This window comes from Ciconia boyciana, chromosome 3, assembly GCF_034638445.1.
Source record: "Ciconia boyciana chromosome 3, ASM3463844v1, whole genome shotgun sequence".
NCBI classification, from domain to species: Eukaryota; Metazoa; Chordata; class Aves; order Ciconiiformes; family Ciconiidae; genus Ciconia; species Ciconia boyciana.
In genome coordinates this window covers 27,168,665-27,182,113 of record NC_132936.1, presented here as the reverse complement: position 1 = coordinate 27,182,113, position 13,449 = coordinate 27,168,665, and the positions used below count along the sequence as shown (strand labels likewise).

Here is a 13,449-nt window from a genome sequence, read left to right as displayed (position 1 = left end):
TTCACTCTAAAAATAAACGCAGTTACAGTGAAGCATTTAACTTCTTCAGAGGGAATGTCTCATCCTTGTTTGATCCCAATCCCTAATCCTAAACAATAGCTTCTCAAACCCAGCCTGCCAAATTCTGTAAGACCAGTAAAAGGCTATTCTCTCAAGGTAACAGATATAGATTTTGAATTAAGCTTATGCTGATAATCACTTCACCATCTTAGGCATACATTCAACTGCTGTGGTAGCCTCCCGTATGCCCGAGGAGCAAGCTGATGTCCACCAGTAGATTTTACGTCCCTATGCCCCTCACAGCCGAGCTGGGAAGGCAGAGCTGCAGGGCATTCCTGCTCCCTGCCTGTCTTCTCCTACGGCAGGATGCTTTTCCTCATGCTGACATAGAGCTATAAGGGAAATTCAGTATCTGCTTCACACCTCACACCTTCTGTAACCGAAGAGATTCTAGTCTTCAACATTCTTTGATCTACAGTACTTTGAAGTAAAATAGGAACAAAATGACAAATCTGGGTAAGAGCTGTTCACATTTTCACTAGGTCTACACAATACCATGGATGGCATTATCTTTATGAAAGCAGTTTCACAGTTTGGTTTTATCAACAGCAAAAAATTGCATGGAACAACCACAAGTGCCTTTTAGCCTACATTTGCACATACCTGTTGTAAGCAAAACATGCATGGATTATGCTTTCATGAAATAAAATGGAGAAACTAAACCAATGAATGCTGCTGCTGTGAGTGTAGGCTAACATTACTTTGAAAACAAATCTTAATCCTCCATCATTTTTTACAACTCAGTCCTTTTTGATGAAAGAAAGGGGGAAATAAGGGTCGAAATAATAAGATACTGGACTTTTAGTCCAGAGTTCAGTAGCAATGTAAGGCTAGAAACAGAGATGCCAGGGATGCTGTTGCTGGACCCACTGACTGCTAGGGTGTTACCGTGCCCGGCTCTTCGCATCCTTTTGGAAAAAGCCAAGAGCAGCCAAGGTGCTACCCAATGCTGAGAGTTCTTAGAGAGGCCAGTCACATGCAGAGTTTGCTACAAGGAAGAGATGGAAGGTACAGCTCCGTTTGCTGGGTTTTAATGCAAAGTGACCACTCAATCTGATTTTTTTACTGGATTTTGTTTTCCCTCCCAAAAATAAAATCAACTCCTTACTCTGATGTATTAATGAAAATTGCATTAGATGGGCAATAAGCTTCCATCACCCCTCAAGGTGGAAATCAATACAGTTCAGGTAACAGATAGATTTGTGCGCCAAAAATAAAGCTATCTTAAAAAGCCTCCAGTAATTTATTAGCTCATTCTCATTATGTTAAATACTAAAGGGCCATGCTTTGAGGCAAAAGAGGCTAATATTTGAGGCAAATATCCTAATATTAAGAGAGAAAAATCAGTTCTCCTTACAGAATTTTACAGATGATAATTGGTCTTCTTACTACCCAGGTAAGGTAGGAAGCTTCTTCTTGTGTTTTATACACAGGAAAGTGGAGACCCAAAAAGATTTAAAAGGCCAATGTTTTAAGTCGTTAGTAGCAACACAGAGTGAGGCACATAGATTTACATTCTCTTTAAAATATTTGGAATAAAACAAATGAAGAATGCAAATTCAGTATTTAGGACTTTAAGCTTCACAGGTATTTGGACTGTGTAACACCGACGTTTTGTAAATGCAGAACAAGTGTTTGGAGGGAAAAACTATTTCTCGGCCTCAGCAGTTGTTATGTTCCATGGAAAGACATTTTTCATCTCCCTTCATTAGTAATGATCCTAACTGATTAGTAATAGATCATTTTCCTTCAATATTTCACCAGCAAGTCAGGTGGGCTCCCTTTTTACCTCCTTTCAACATGTTTTTCATGTTTTCAAAGGCGGTCTCTTCAGAACATAAATATTCCTCTGTATCATACCCATGTATGTTAAGAGGACAAATTGTATTCATAAAGTACAAGGTGTCTATTCCAGTAAGATCTCACTAATAAATCCTCTAGAGAATGAATTTTCTCCAGGCAACAAAGGTGTGCAAATGCTATGTATCACCCTAAATCATTCTGGCAAATGAAAAAGAATCCAAAACACCCTAACATTAAAAGCCAAGACGTGAAAACCAACCACATTTCTGAAGTACCATACTGAAACCATACGGTGACAGTGAAAGACCCTGCTTACAGCAACAGCTTGGTCACCAGAGGCAAGTAGAAGCCAGTGCTTTCAGTTACCTAGAATATTTCAATGGTAACACACCTGCTACTATTATTCAACTCAAAACCCCAAACACACATTCTTGCCTATTTTTCTATTAAGAAAAAAAAGATTTGTTAAATAGCTTAACTAATTAGTAAATATGGGAAAGAAAATGTCTTTAAAGATGTATTTCCTAGAATATAAACATTATCTTCCTTTTAAGTACAACTATACATAACATATTCTAATAATTGAAAACTGTTTCAGACTCATTCCCTTTTTAAAGTACAAAAGGCTGTCTCTAAAAGAGCTTTGTGTGATTCACATGAAATAAGAATGAAAGCCAAACAAAATGCTTCCGAAACAAAGGCATCCTTGAATATGCTTTCACTGTAGAAGAGGCAACACAATAGCTGCCTGAACAGATTATTGAAGCAAGCCTTCCATGGGGAAACTTTGCTAAGCTATACTTAGGTGTTCAAGTACTAACTAGCCAGATAAGATTTTGGAATTTCCTGAAGACATCATTTAAAAAAAAAAAAAAAAAAATCACTGTAGGTTATCCTAAAAACATCCACTATGCTAATGTTCTTCAGACTTGCAGTTTTCTCCCCTTTTGAATGGAAAAAAAAAAATCATCAGCAATATTCAAATAATCACTCTTTTTGTTAGTGAGTTTAGATTTTGTTTTGGTTTTAAGTTGCTCAGTGGAAGTTCATGATGTCATCAGCGAACTATAGAGATATTCACTCGCGTTTATAATCATGTAGTGCCTGTTTAATCTTCCAGAAATACAGGATAATCGTATCTGCTATGAGCTACTTCAGAATGGTTTAATGCAGCCCACTTGTTTTGGGTTTGGGTAAAACTGGCAAGTTATTGGGAGAGATCAGAGAGAATCAAAGTGTTTTCATCACTAGCATAGTCCAATAAATTGCTCAAGTGTGCCTCAGGACCAAAAGAAGATAGTTTCAGTCCAACACAAAACTAGCTTTGAAGAGTTAACTCCTGTCTCTGCATTATTCTGGGGATGCTTACAAACTGAAATTCAAGCTGCTGATGCTTTGGTGGTATTTGCAAGCTGTGCATACATCCGTGGATTTTGAGGAAAGTTACCACAGTCAGTATTTGCCGACTGCAGTGAGCGTTGCTAACGTTTTGGGTATGGCTGTTACCATGCCTCCAGCTGCACATCCAGAGACTTTGGTCAAGACAACATTCTCCAGCAACAGATGAGCACAAAGAGAAAAAGTGTCAAAGGTTATTGGACATCAAGTGTCAACTTCCTGGTATTAACGCAAATGAAGATTTGCTAAATCCTTTTTCTGAAACATCTCTGAGGAGCCACAGAGTCCTTCCCATGGACAATGCTGATGCTGTCCTTGTCAGGAGAGGACCTCTCCTGTAAAAAGATAAGCTACTTCTCAAGATCTCAGTGCTAATAGGCTAACAACGTCAGTGTTAAGAAGCACATCCTGAACAACTTAGAAATTCAAAACCAGATTGCCATGAACCCTTGCTCCTAAAGTTAGGCAAGGTACAGTCCAGCCACATGCACCAAGCCCTTCAAAGCCATCTGCTCTGGCAGAACCCAACTGGCCGTCCTGTTGCCACAAGAACTGTACAAGAGGTGATAAAACGCATAGTCTCTCCAACATCCACCGGAAGAGGAGATAAGATGGCTCCCGCAAGGCAGCTCACAAAGCCGTCCTCAAACCAGGTATCTGCTTTTCCACTTTGAAAAAAAATCACATTTTGCATTAAGCTGGTTGAATACTGATTATATACCTGACTTCAGAATGAAAGAGGAAGGCACTGTCCCTGTGAAAATTTCACAATTGGTTCAGGAGGAAGGGAACACCCAAAACATTTATTGATAGCCAAGACCAGTCTGCTTTTCTCATCTTCTTTGACAGCAACCTAAGCATAGAAACAGATTTGTGTGTTTGACGGAAACTGAAGATCGAAAACACTCTTATCAAGTCAATTGAAAAACTAAAGTAATTTTATTTTCCAGAGTCAAGGCAAAGAACGGCAGTGAATTCTCCATTAACAAAAGGTCTAGACTTTTCTTATATTAGTATGCTCCAGTCTCAGTGGGAGTTATACATTTACAGTCAGCCAGGCTAGGACCAACTGATATACTAAAGAATATACTTTAAAAAAATAAAATTCCTGGTGTCGCTACTGTCCTCTCAAAAGCTGAATTCATGAGCAGCAAGTAGTGAAACCTGTTAAATAGCTAATCAGCTAAAAATGGTTCACCCAGCACTAGCAAAGCACTAATATTAGACAAGAAGCAGGCTGATCAGCTTGGCCTGGACACAAACAAGTCATTTGCTGGAAAGGACAGTGGTATGCAAGTTTCCAGCACTCACTTTCCCACAATACGCTGATTATCAAAAATATGGCGTGTAAGCCAGAAAAATAATCTTGACACATAAATTATATGGAAGCTGTGGAAAAAGCCTGGAGCAACACACAGGGGATGGAAAAATCTGTTGCTACACTAACAATGGTAGCAAGAGAGTGGCTCTTTTTTTCTACTCTTGTAAGACTATGGAATTGTGACTTTCAATACAGAGAACTCACATGCAGTAACTGACAGGTTAATATTAAATCCACTCCACCACTATGGTCAATTGCTTTTCCCTGGTTACCTGTTTAGCTAATAAAGCAGCATGCAAATTTTGTAGTGTTTCTTTCATTGCATTAGACCACTCCTAAAAAGACTTACAAAGCAATTGAAAAAGTTTAAAGAGTAAAACTTTTTTAAAGAGTAAAAAAAATAAAATTAAAAATAAAAAGTTATGTTTACAAAATTATATTCACTGCTCAGGCTCCTCAAAGCACCAGCAAGAGAAAAGAGCCAAAGAGAGACTGCGAAGGGAGGGCTCATGCTTTCAAGGACACACGCTGCTTCAGTATAACAAACATCATCCACTTTTTCTGGCTATAAAATACAGTTAACACTGTCTGGAACCTTATCGATACTGTTGGGAGGACAAGTGTACCTAAACCACTTTATGAAATGGCACACATACAGACCATTTGAGAGATCAGACACTAAAAACAAAACAAACCACAGCCTCCAAATGAAAAACTGTCATCACGGAGCACGGAGTCTTCCTGCCTTTGGTCTGTCTTTTTTAGGAACTCATTTTCATCTCAAATGGGTTTGCTGAGATTTACTTCGACTCTGGGTACAGAGTTTCCTACATTTTTAAACTTCTGTTGTGTCAATCCCAGTAAATACTTTAAAAAGAAAATTCTGCCCAAGGTTAGAGACAACTGTACTAAACCCTCATTTTCTTTCTGGTTTTATTTTAATAGCAGCTTACCAAGAACAACTGGCAGAACTCTGCCTTGGGAAGAATGAAATTGCGCTACCCGTGAGCTAACCTAACACCTATCAACCTGCAGCAGCTCCTGCAAAGAGACCATGCCTCGAAGCTTAAATGAGGAATCTTTGGGATGAGAAGAAATCATAAAAATTTATGTATTTTGCCAGGTTAGATTTGAATATTTGCAGACAACTTGCAACACCTACTTGTTCAAAATCAAAAAGAAAGCAGTGCTTTTTGTAAAAGCTTCAAATCAAAAGGTTAAATTACAAAAATTATCAGATACTGCAGTTACTAATTTTAACACAGAAGTTATCACGACTTTTCCCATCTTCTCCCAGAAACCCTCATACAACCAATGTTTACTAGAAGAAATGTTCAGCAGAAGAAGGGATGTGGTTAGCCATACATGAAGTGTCAGGTCTTTCATTTTGTTGAAATTTGGGTTCATTGCATTAGCTCACACTAAATATGTCAAATCTTTGCTCTAAACTCAGACTGCTCAAGTCCCTGCACTCAACAAGTTAGTGGTCTTTGTTAGTTCGTGGCACATACAGAACCCAGAGACACCAAAATCAATCTTTATCAGCCTTTTGCAAAACTGTTATTTACTGAATTCAACTCAGTTAATACTTACCTTTATAAACAAACCAGAACCCACAGATTTAATAAGACCTTGAAATCAGCATTGGACCACTGGAAGTGCAACACAGTAACAATGATAGTAAATTCCAGTATTAATTCATACATACTTTAATTGCTATTTTAACAATACAATAAATCTACTGAAGCTTTTAAAGATTTTTTTTATTATTATGGTTTTATATATTTATATAAAACCACCAAAGCACTTTAAAGAATCATGCTTTCTTGTATAATACATAAAACTAATTTCATACTGTGCTTCGGAAAGTCTATCGTGCTGTTTTTCAAGTTATTTTACAGATGGCACATTTAAAAAAAAACGGAAGCATGAATTTCTAGTGACTGCAATGCAACACAGCATCCAAAACAAGATGTTTCATTACAACTAAGTTAAAGTGTGAGTGCATCATGTAATAAACAATAGCAGTTTGGTCATTTTAATCTTAATTCTGTTTACAACACTAATATTTGTGCTTCACGACCTAAAATCCCATGATATAAACATAAATTCTCCGCTGTAAAAATCCCAACAAATTACTGTCTGAAAAGAAAAACATATCTAAAACAGGAGACCAAGTTTAAATCTACTCACTTTCCCCAAGAATTGCTATATTTAAGACTAATATGACATACAGGACACAATAAGGCACAACGGGTGGTACAAATGAATGAATACAGTTGTCCATGAAACTTGTTCTCTTCCACAAATACTAAAATATGTACCGCTCAAGATAAATTTTCTCTTAAAAATGAAATACATCATTTTGTTATGAAAGTCCTATACAAAAATTTAAAATTTACACCATCTGAGCTGCCAAAAAATAAAAAAGTGTATCAATTTTCCACAAAACTATATTTTTCACCAGCACATCCAGCCACTGGGAAAAAGATATCCCAGCACTCTGGAAAAGAAAAGCATTATTTCCCCTGTGTTTAAGACAAAAATATTGTATTCTGCATACAGTAGTGTATTATACTTAAAAAAGCCTAGCACTATTAAAATTACAATATTGATTTGGAAATTATTGGTTCACTGCCTGGATGAAATAAGGCACTTTCTTCCAGTAGGCAGCACTTTTCACATATATGGAGATGATGAATCAGGTTCTGGTTAAAAACAAAAAGGGGCTCAGTGAGGTCCCAGAAGACGACAGGAACATTTCAACAGCAGGGGAAGACACAGGAGGTAAAACCTGGAGATGAAACTCTACACAGAAGTGGTCACTCTGTCAATGGCATTATTGACCTCGTTTTTGTTTGAATCCAGTCCTTTAGCAGCATTCATATCATTCCGTAAATTCTCCACTGTCTTTTTCATGTTCTTTAATTCTCCAGGGTGTGGAGTGGCTCGCCTTAGAAGTGTTCTCTAAAAATAAACAGTGCAATAAGTGGTTTTGCCTTCGTCTCTTTGAAAAACAACATACACTTTCAAGGCTTTAGCATTCACATACCAAATATTAGGTATCGATTTTTTTTTCCACCCCTTTTCCTTTTCAAACTATGATGCTCTATGTTGAACGTCATTTTCATAGCTGCTTGTTTATGAAGACAGTGAAAGAGGTTTTAAGAACTGTCTAGGAGCAAATTTTTTCCTCTCTTGACCTACTAATCTGAAAGCCACTCAAGTGAAGTACAATTACAAGTTATGAAGTGAAGATTCTTTCATAAATACAGTTGGAAATTTTTTGTTTTCCCCCCAAATCCATCCAAGTGATTTAAGATCACATTCCAAACAAAAAACATTCAGCTGGTTTTGAAAGAATCCCACAAGATCTCTCTACAGTGTCAAATACATGTTTGTGTGGAGCTCTGTATGCCTTCCAGCCCACCACACAGTTTGGTTCTCTTGTCAATTAAGAACAAATATCTTGAAAGGAAGAACAGGGAGCATTTCTCTCCCATCTTAGACATAAGAACATCTAACATCATTGTGCTGAAACCTTTACAAGGAAAACAAAATTTATGAAAACCCCAGTTGGCATCCAGATTAGAGACCAACAGAACACCAAGAATAATTGCACAAATACGTATCAGTATAATACATATATACATGAAATTACTTTTCAGTGGTATACATGTAAACTGCGTAGATTACAGTGGAGCTGATGACCTGTAACGGCTGAATTGGTCAAGACTGCTTTGGAAATCCGCCCTTCCTCCTCCCCAGTACGATCATAAACTTTTTTCCCCTAAAAAGGTTCTTGCCTCAAGTCAGGCTGCAATACCATGACTGAAAGCAGTTATCATTAACACCTGAGCCCTCGTTATTGTATGGACATTCTCAGGTTGGCACAGTTGTTAAGCAACATCATTCTGAACTCCCTTATCAGTCAATGAACCATGTGTTAGTTTCTGATGCTTTGGATTAAGCAACCACTTCACTTGAAAACTTAAACGTTTATTTCCCCACTAACTAAGAATTTTTATAGTCACTTTTTAAAGTAAGACCATGTTTGTAGTGTGCTACAATCCAGAGAGTGCCCTGAAGCATCTCAAGCTGAGCTCTAATGAGGACCACCAGCAAGTTTTTAGAGCATCAGAGAAGCATGCTGAAAATCTGATTGAAGCAGTCTTAAGCTTTACAAAGAGTTTTAATTGTTAATAAAAGTTAGTAAAGCTAAAGATCACATTGCATTTTGATCTTCAGGACATGCAGAGCCCAACTTAATGGAGAGGTCGTATAAGTACAGTGACAGATGTTCCCGCATCCTTTGTTTAAGTGGGGAAATTAATGAGCAACATTCTTGCTGTTTATGGACACTATGGTTGTTTCAATGCAAATGGTGGAAGAAAAAAAAAAGAAAGAAAGAGAGAGAGAAAGAAAGAGATTGGAAATAGAAATTAGAGAGACAAACAATGGCAAACTTAATGGAGACACATGCCAGAGTGCTGGAATCCTAAATTAGACCCTATATACTTTCAGGCAGTAAAGCTTCACAGATGCAGAGAAAGATCTTATCTTGTTTCTGGAAAGAAAACATCCTGAGCAGACACAGGAAAACAAAGTAAAACAAAGACTGTCCTGCATCAGAACATAAGTTATATTCAAAGCAGAACAAAAAAAAAAAAAAAAAAAAGGCATTTTAAGTCAATATGAAAAGTTTCGTCAGTCAACATGAACAGGTTGTGCTACAAACGTACGCAAAAAGCATGCAGTCGCAGCAAAATATTTACAGCAAGAGAGCTCAGATGCTTTTTACACTTTTGCATTAAAGTCACAGTGTCTGCAGGTATCCAAAGGCTTGGAAAACATACCATTTCATTATCCTCTTCATCTTTTTCATCTTCTAAGAAGCGAATTGCACTGACTCTATTCACTGCCCGCTCATTCCATGTTTCATCTGACATTTCATTTACCAAACTCTCCAGTGCACCACATCGTGGTAGGTTATCTGTTAGAACAGCAAAATGTAACTAAAGATTCACAGCAAGTCTAAAACATCAACATGCTGTATTGTTAATAACTGCAATATCCAACCAATCACTCATCCAAGATTTACAACTGGCTATCTCTATTTTTTGATAGAAAACAGAACTTGCATTAATTTTCTGTTATCAAGTACACATAATAAATAGTTTCTGTATAAATGAGAAATTTCTGTACTTGGACTGTTTCAGGTTTGTGGCAGTTTTAGAGTACTGATTATCCAATTTAATATACTTGCCACTACACATGCTTTTCTGCTGGATCATGGCTGCCATCTGACCTTAGCCAGTTCCCTAAATGGCACTCCGTAACACAGGATCATTGCTTTTACTGACCTTATCCTTTCAGTATTGCTAGGCATACACGTCCAACAATCTTAATTCCAAGCCTTCTACCCTTGAAGCCGTGAGATTCATTTGGAGAGGAAGAAATCTAATTTCTAGTAATGAGACCTTTAGAGAAAGTCACTCTACCTCACTTACTCTTCTTGAGCTAGCTTATTCTTCTCTAAATGTAAAGGGGTTAATTCGTTTACTTATTTTAACTTTTAATGCAATTTGTATTCTTAAAACCCAGAGGCTTACACAAACCAGAGCCATTTCTACACTTCTATTGCTTTAATGGTTTCTATTCGCTCCAGCTGCATAGTACTGAAAGAGTGGAATTAATCTAGGTAAGTTTGGGTATCTACAATACAGAGAACTACAGCTGAGCTTTTCTCCTCAGGCCCCCTTTGTACACAGTGGAGAAGAAGTCCACATGGTTTCTTTTAAAAGTCTGTTCTTGGACAGGATAAATTACTCTCCAGTGATTACAGCAAAACTTTAAATATTAGCTCAGATGAATCCCCTTGAATGTTCACACATCGCTATAAAAGCTTGAGGACAAAATACATCCAGAAGTTACTGAAACAGCAACCCAGCCAACAGTGAAAAAGAGTTTATGGTTCCACCTGACCCGGAGGCAAGTTTTGGCACAAAAGGTAAAAGCAACTTACACTGCAATTCTACACTTGTTGAAGAATATAATAAAGTTACTGTACAGCTTCTTTGCTTGAAAGAAAATTAGCTTGCTAAAAAGTGTCTACTGCTTATTCCTAGCTATGCAATTATTTTTCTGGTAAAGACATTGTAGTTGGAACGCCACCGATTTTCACTACATATATATGTATTTAAGATTTATAATCAATGTACACAAATATGGACACCACTACTTGGCCCACTGGCAAGCTTCAGAATAATGATATGATCAAGTCTTCTTCCAGGCCTGTATTTTATTTATTGTAACTATTGTCATTGCATTTTCAATAACACTCACAGCCATGTTTTTCAAGTCTTCTGAAAACTAGTATGATTACAAACAAACAAGCAAAAAGTTTAAAAGTGAAAATTCAACCAGAACTTTGCTACTTTGCTCATTAGAGCTTACGCGTGTTTCACAAACCTTTATGTAACAGACAATACAGTAAACAAAGAAGTACTTATATATGCAATGAAAAACTGACTCTAGGCACCTACCTTGGCAACCAGGCTCAGAAGGCATTTGAGGAAGTAATACACATGTTAAAATCTTTTCTCCTGTTTCAGGGTCTGTGTCAGTCTGAAACGTCAGCAAAGGTTGGGACTGGTTATCAGACAACCACAAAGCCTTCAGCTTTAAGGTAGTCAGTGACAGGGGAAGATACATCAGCCTAGTTCAAAAAACAAAAGTTAAAAAGTCAGTGCAATCTCTATGAGATTTAATAGATAGTCATGAAGTCAACTCATAAATATATATCCCCGAGTTGGAATAAACAGGATTGAGATTAATGCCTCTAACAGAAGCCATTGCAGTAGTCATCAACTCCAACTACTCAATTTTTTAAAAAGAATCTGCAGCTTAACTTTGTACCATAATTCTCTGTAGCTGTGAATAACAGATAACAATGCTGAGCTTTTTCTACTGCAGTAAAATGCCCTGGAAGGCAGACAGCTGCTTCTGCTCTGTAGCCTTATATATACACAATTGCCAGAACAGAAATATGCAAGTGCCTAAGACAATTACATTGCATAGATGAGATGCCATTTGCTTTTCTTTTTTTTTTTTTTCCCCATTTAACTTCCTGCTAAGCAATTGAACTAATTTGCTGGTTTATGCTTCAATCCACTCCCTTTTGCATTTTGATGTCTGACGTATATCAACTAAGATTCATGAGAAGCCACAAGGTCAAAGTGGCATTATTTGTTACTTGCACCGTAACTCTAAGATAAGACACTCAATATTAGTGTTATTTGACATTAAGGCTAGTAGTTTCAGCTGAAGCTCTACCAAATTGCCTAGATTTTCAGTTTTATTTCAGAAATACACAAATCCAGAGATTTTTTTTAAAATCCTATCTTTTCCTCAGGGTCAAAGCAATCCAGAAAACATACTCATGACAACACACAATTTATGCTACTTTGGGCCAAGGGGGAAGACTACTTTGACAATTTCAACAGTAATGCTAACACAAAAGTCATAACTGGTTTTTTGTTACTTCATTCGTAGACGTAATTCTTTCTAACAACAAAAGATATTAAGTAAATCCAGCAAAAGAATGTGACAATACAAAAATCTCTTACCTGTTTCCAGCAACATCCAGGACATGAAGTTCAGTGGCTTGTGAAATTTCAGAGGGAATTCGAGATAATCTGTTGTCACGTACAGAAAAGACGTTAAGACTGCAGCACCCCCCAATCTGTATTAGAGAAGAGGGGCAGGGGGAAAAAAAAGTCTGGTTTTGTTGCAGTACGATAGTATAAACAAAGGCATGCAGTACGGGTCACGTAATATGTCATAGCACATTCAAGTTACGATGCCTGCCAGAGACTTCACCCAGAGGTACAGACTGCAAACAAGTGTTAGCTTAAAAGAAGCCTGACCTGAAGCAAGTCTGTTGCAGCAGTTTCTTGAACAGCTGTATCTACAAATAATGTATATCTTTACAAATAGGTCGGGTTCTACCTACCTTTTAGAGCCTTCCAAGCCAGGAAGAGAGCAGTAACCACATGGATGTCACTTTGCAGACGACTCTCACAAAAAATACTAGCTTTAACTTTCAACTTTTTCTAGCTCAATGTTTTACATATTAATTCCTTCTTTCCTCACGGTAACTTTAGATACAAGCAAGTGCAACAGGGCTTTAGGCAAGGCAAAACACTAAATAAACCAAAATCAACTCCCAACATTTATTGAGTCTGCAAAGAGTAATGAAGAGTTCATAAGAAGTAGAAGACTTAGAGTAACATCTTTGATGCCCTGTTTTATTAGAAGCATCTAATTTCAAGATGATTCCCATATGAACTGGCCAATTTAATCTAATATCCTCTGTCTCTACCATTTTCTCCAAACATAAGCATCTGCATTCTAAAGCTAATTTTTGGGTGCAAAAGATGGGACTTTTCAGTTTTACCCTTAAAATGTCTATATTTTGCATCAAAGGTACATGTTTTCAGAAAAATATACCCCATACACTTGATTTAAAAAAAAAAACGCATTCCACCTTTTTGTTCCAGATGGCAATTACTACTCCTATAAACACTGAGATTATTAGTTTTAGCAACTTGAAAGCTGCTTCAAGTAACTCTTTGTTCCTATTCACAAAGGCAACTTACCTTTGTTTGCTTATCATACAGAACTTCAAAAAGCACTGCTGTTTGTTTGCCAGTTCCAAAACTCACCATGAGAAGGGGGGGGGCAGGGGGGGGGGGGGGAGGGGGGAGTTTCTTCTCTTACTCCAGGTATTAGAGGCAAAATAGCCCAACACCTTTCAAAGCTTTCAAGTTAAGTGGACTTAGAACCTAACTACAGACAGCAAACCT

General features: G+C 37.3%; 1 protein-coding gene across 2 annotated transcripts in view; it reads right to left on the bottom strand.

Annotated features, from left to right (window-relative positions):
* Nucleotides 1-6,175: 6,175 nt before the first annotated feature.
* Nucleotides 6,176-13,449, bottom strand: part of LRRC1 (leucine rich repeat containing 1) — a 75,541-nt gene continuing 68,267 nt past the window's right edge. Inside the window, exons 11-15 of one of the 2 annotated variants that reach the window (XM_072855181.1) lie at nucleotides 12,211-12,326; nucleotides 11,128-11,300; nucleotides 9,439-9,575; nucleotides 7,430-7,549; nucleotides 6,176-6,234 (exon numbers count right to left, since the gene is read on the bottom strand). In XM_072855181.1, coding sequence (XP_072711282.1) covers nucleotides 6,178-6,234; nucleotides 7,430-7,549; nucleotides 9,439-9,575; nucleotides 11,128-11,300; nucleotides 12,211-12,326 — 603 coding nt within the window. In that variant the 3' untranslated portion in view covers nucleotides 6,176-6,177. Of the gene's footprint in view, nucleotides 6,235-6,309; nucleotides 7,550-9,438; nucleotides 9,576-11,127; nucleotides 11,301-12,210; nucleotides 12,327-13,449 lie in introns of those variants that run through there. The other variant, XM_072855182.1, reaches the window with a different exon arrangement.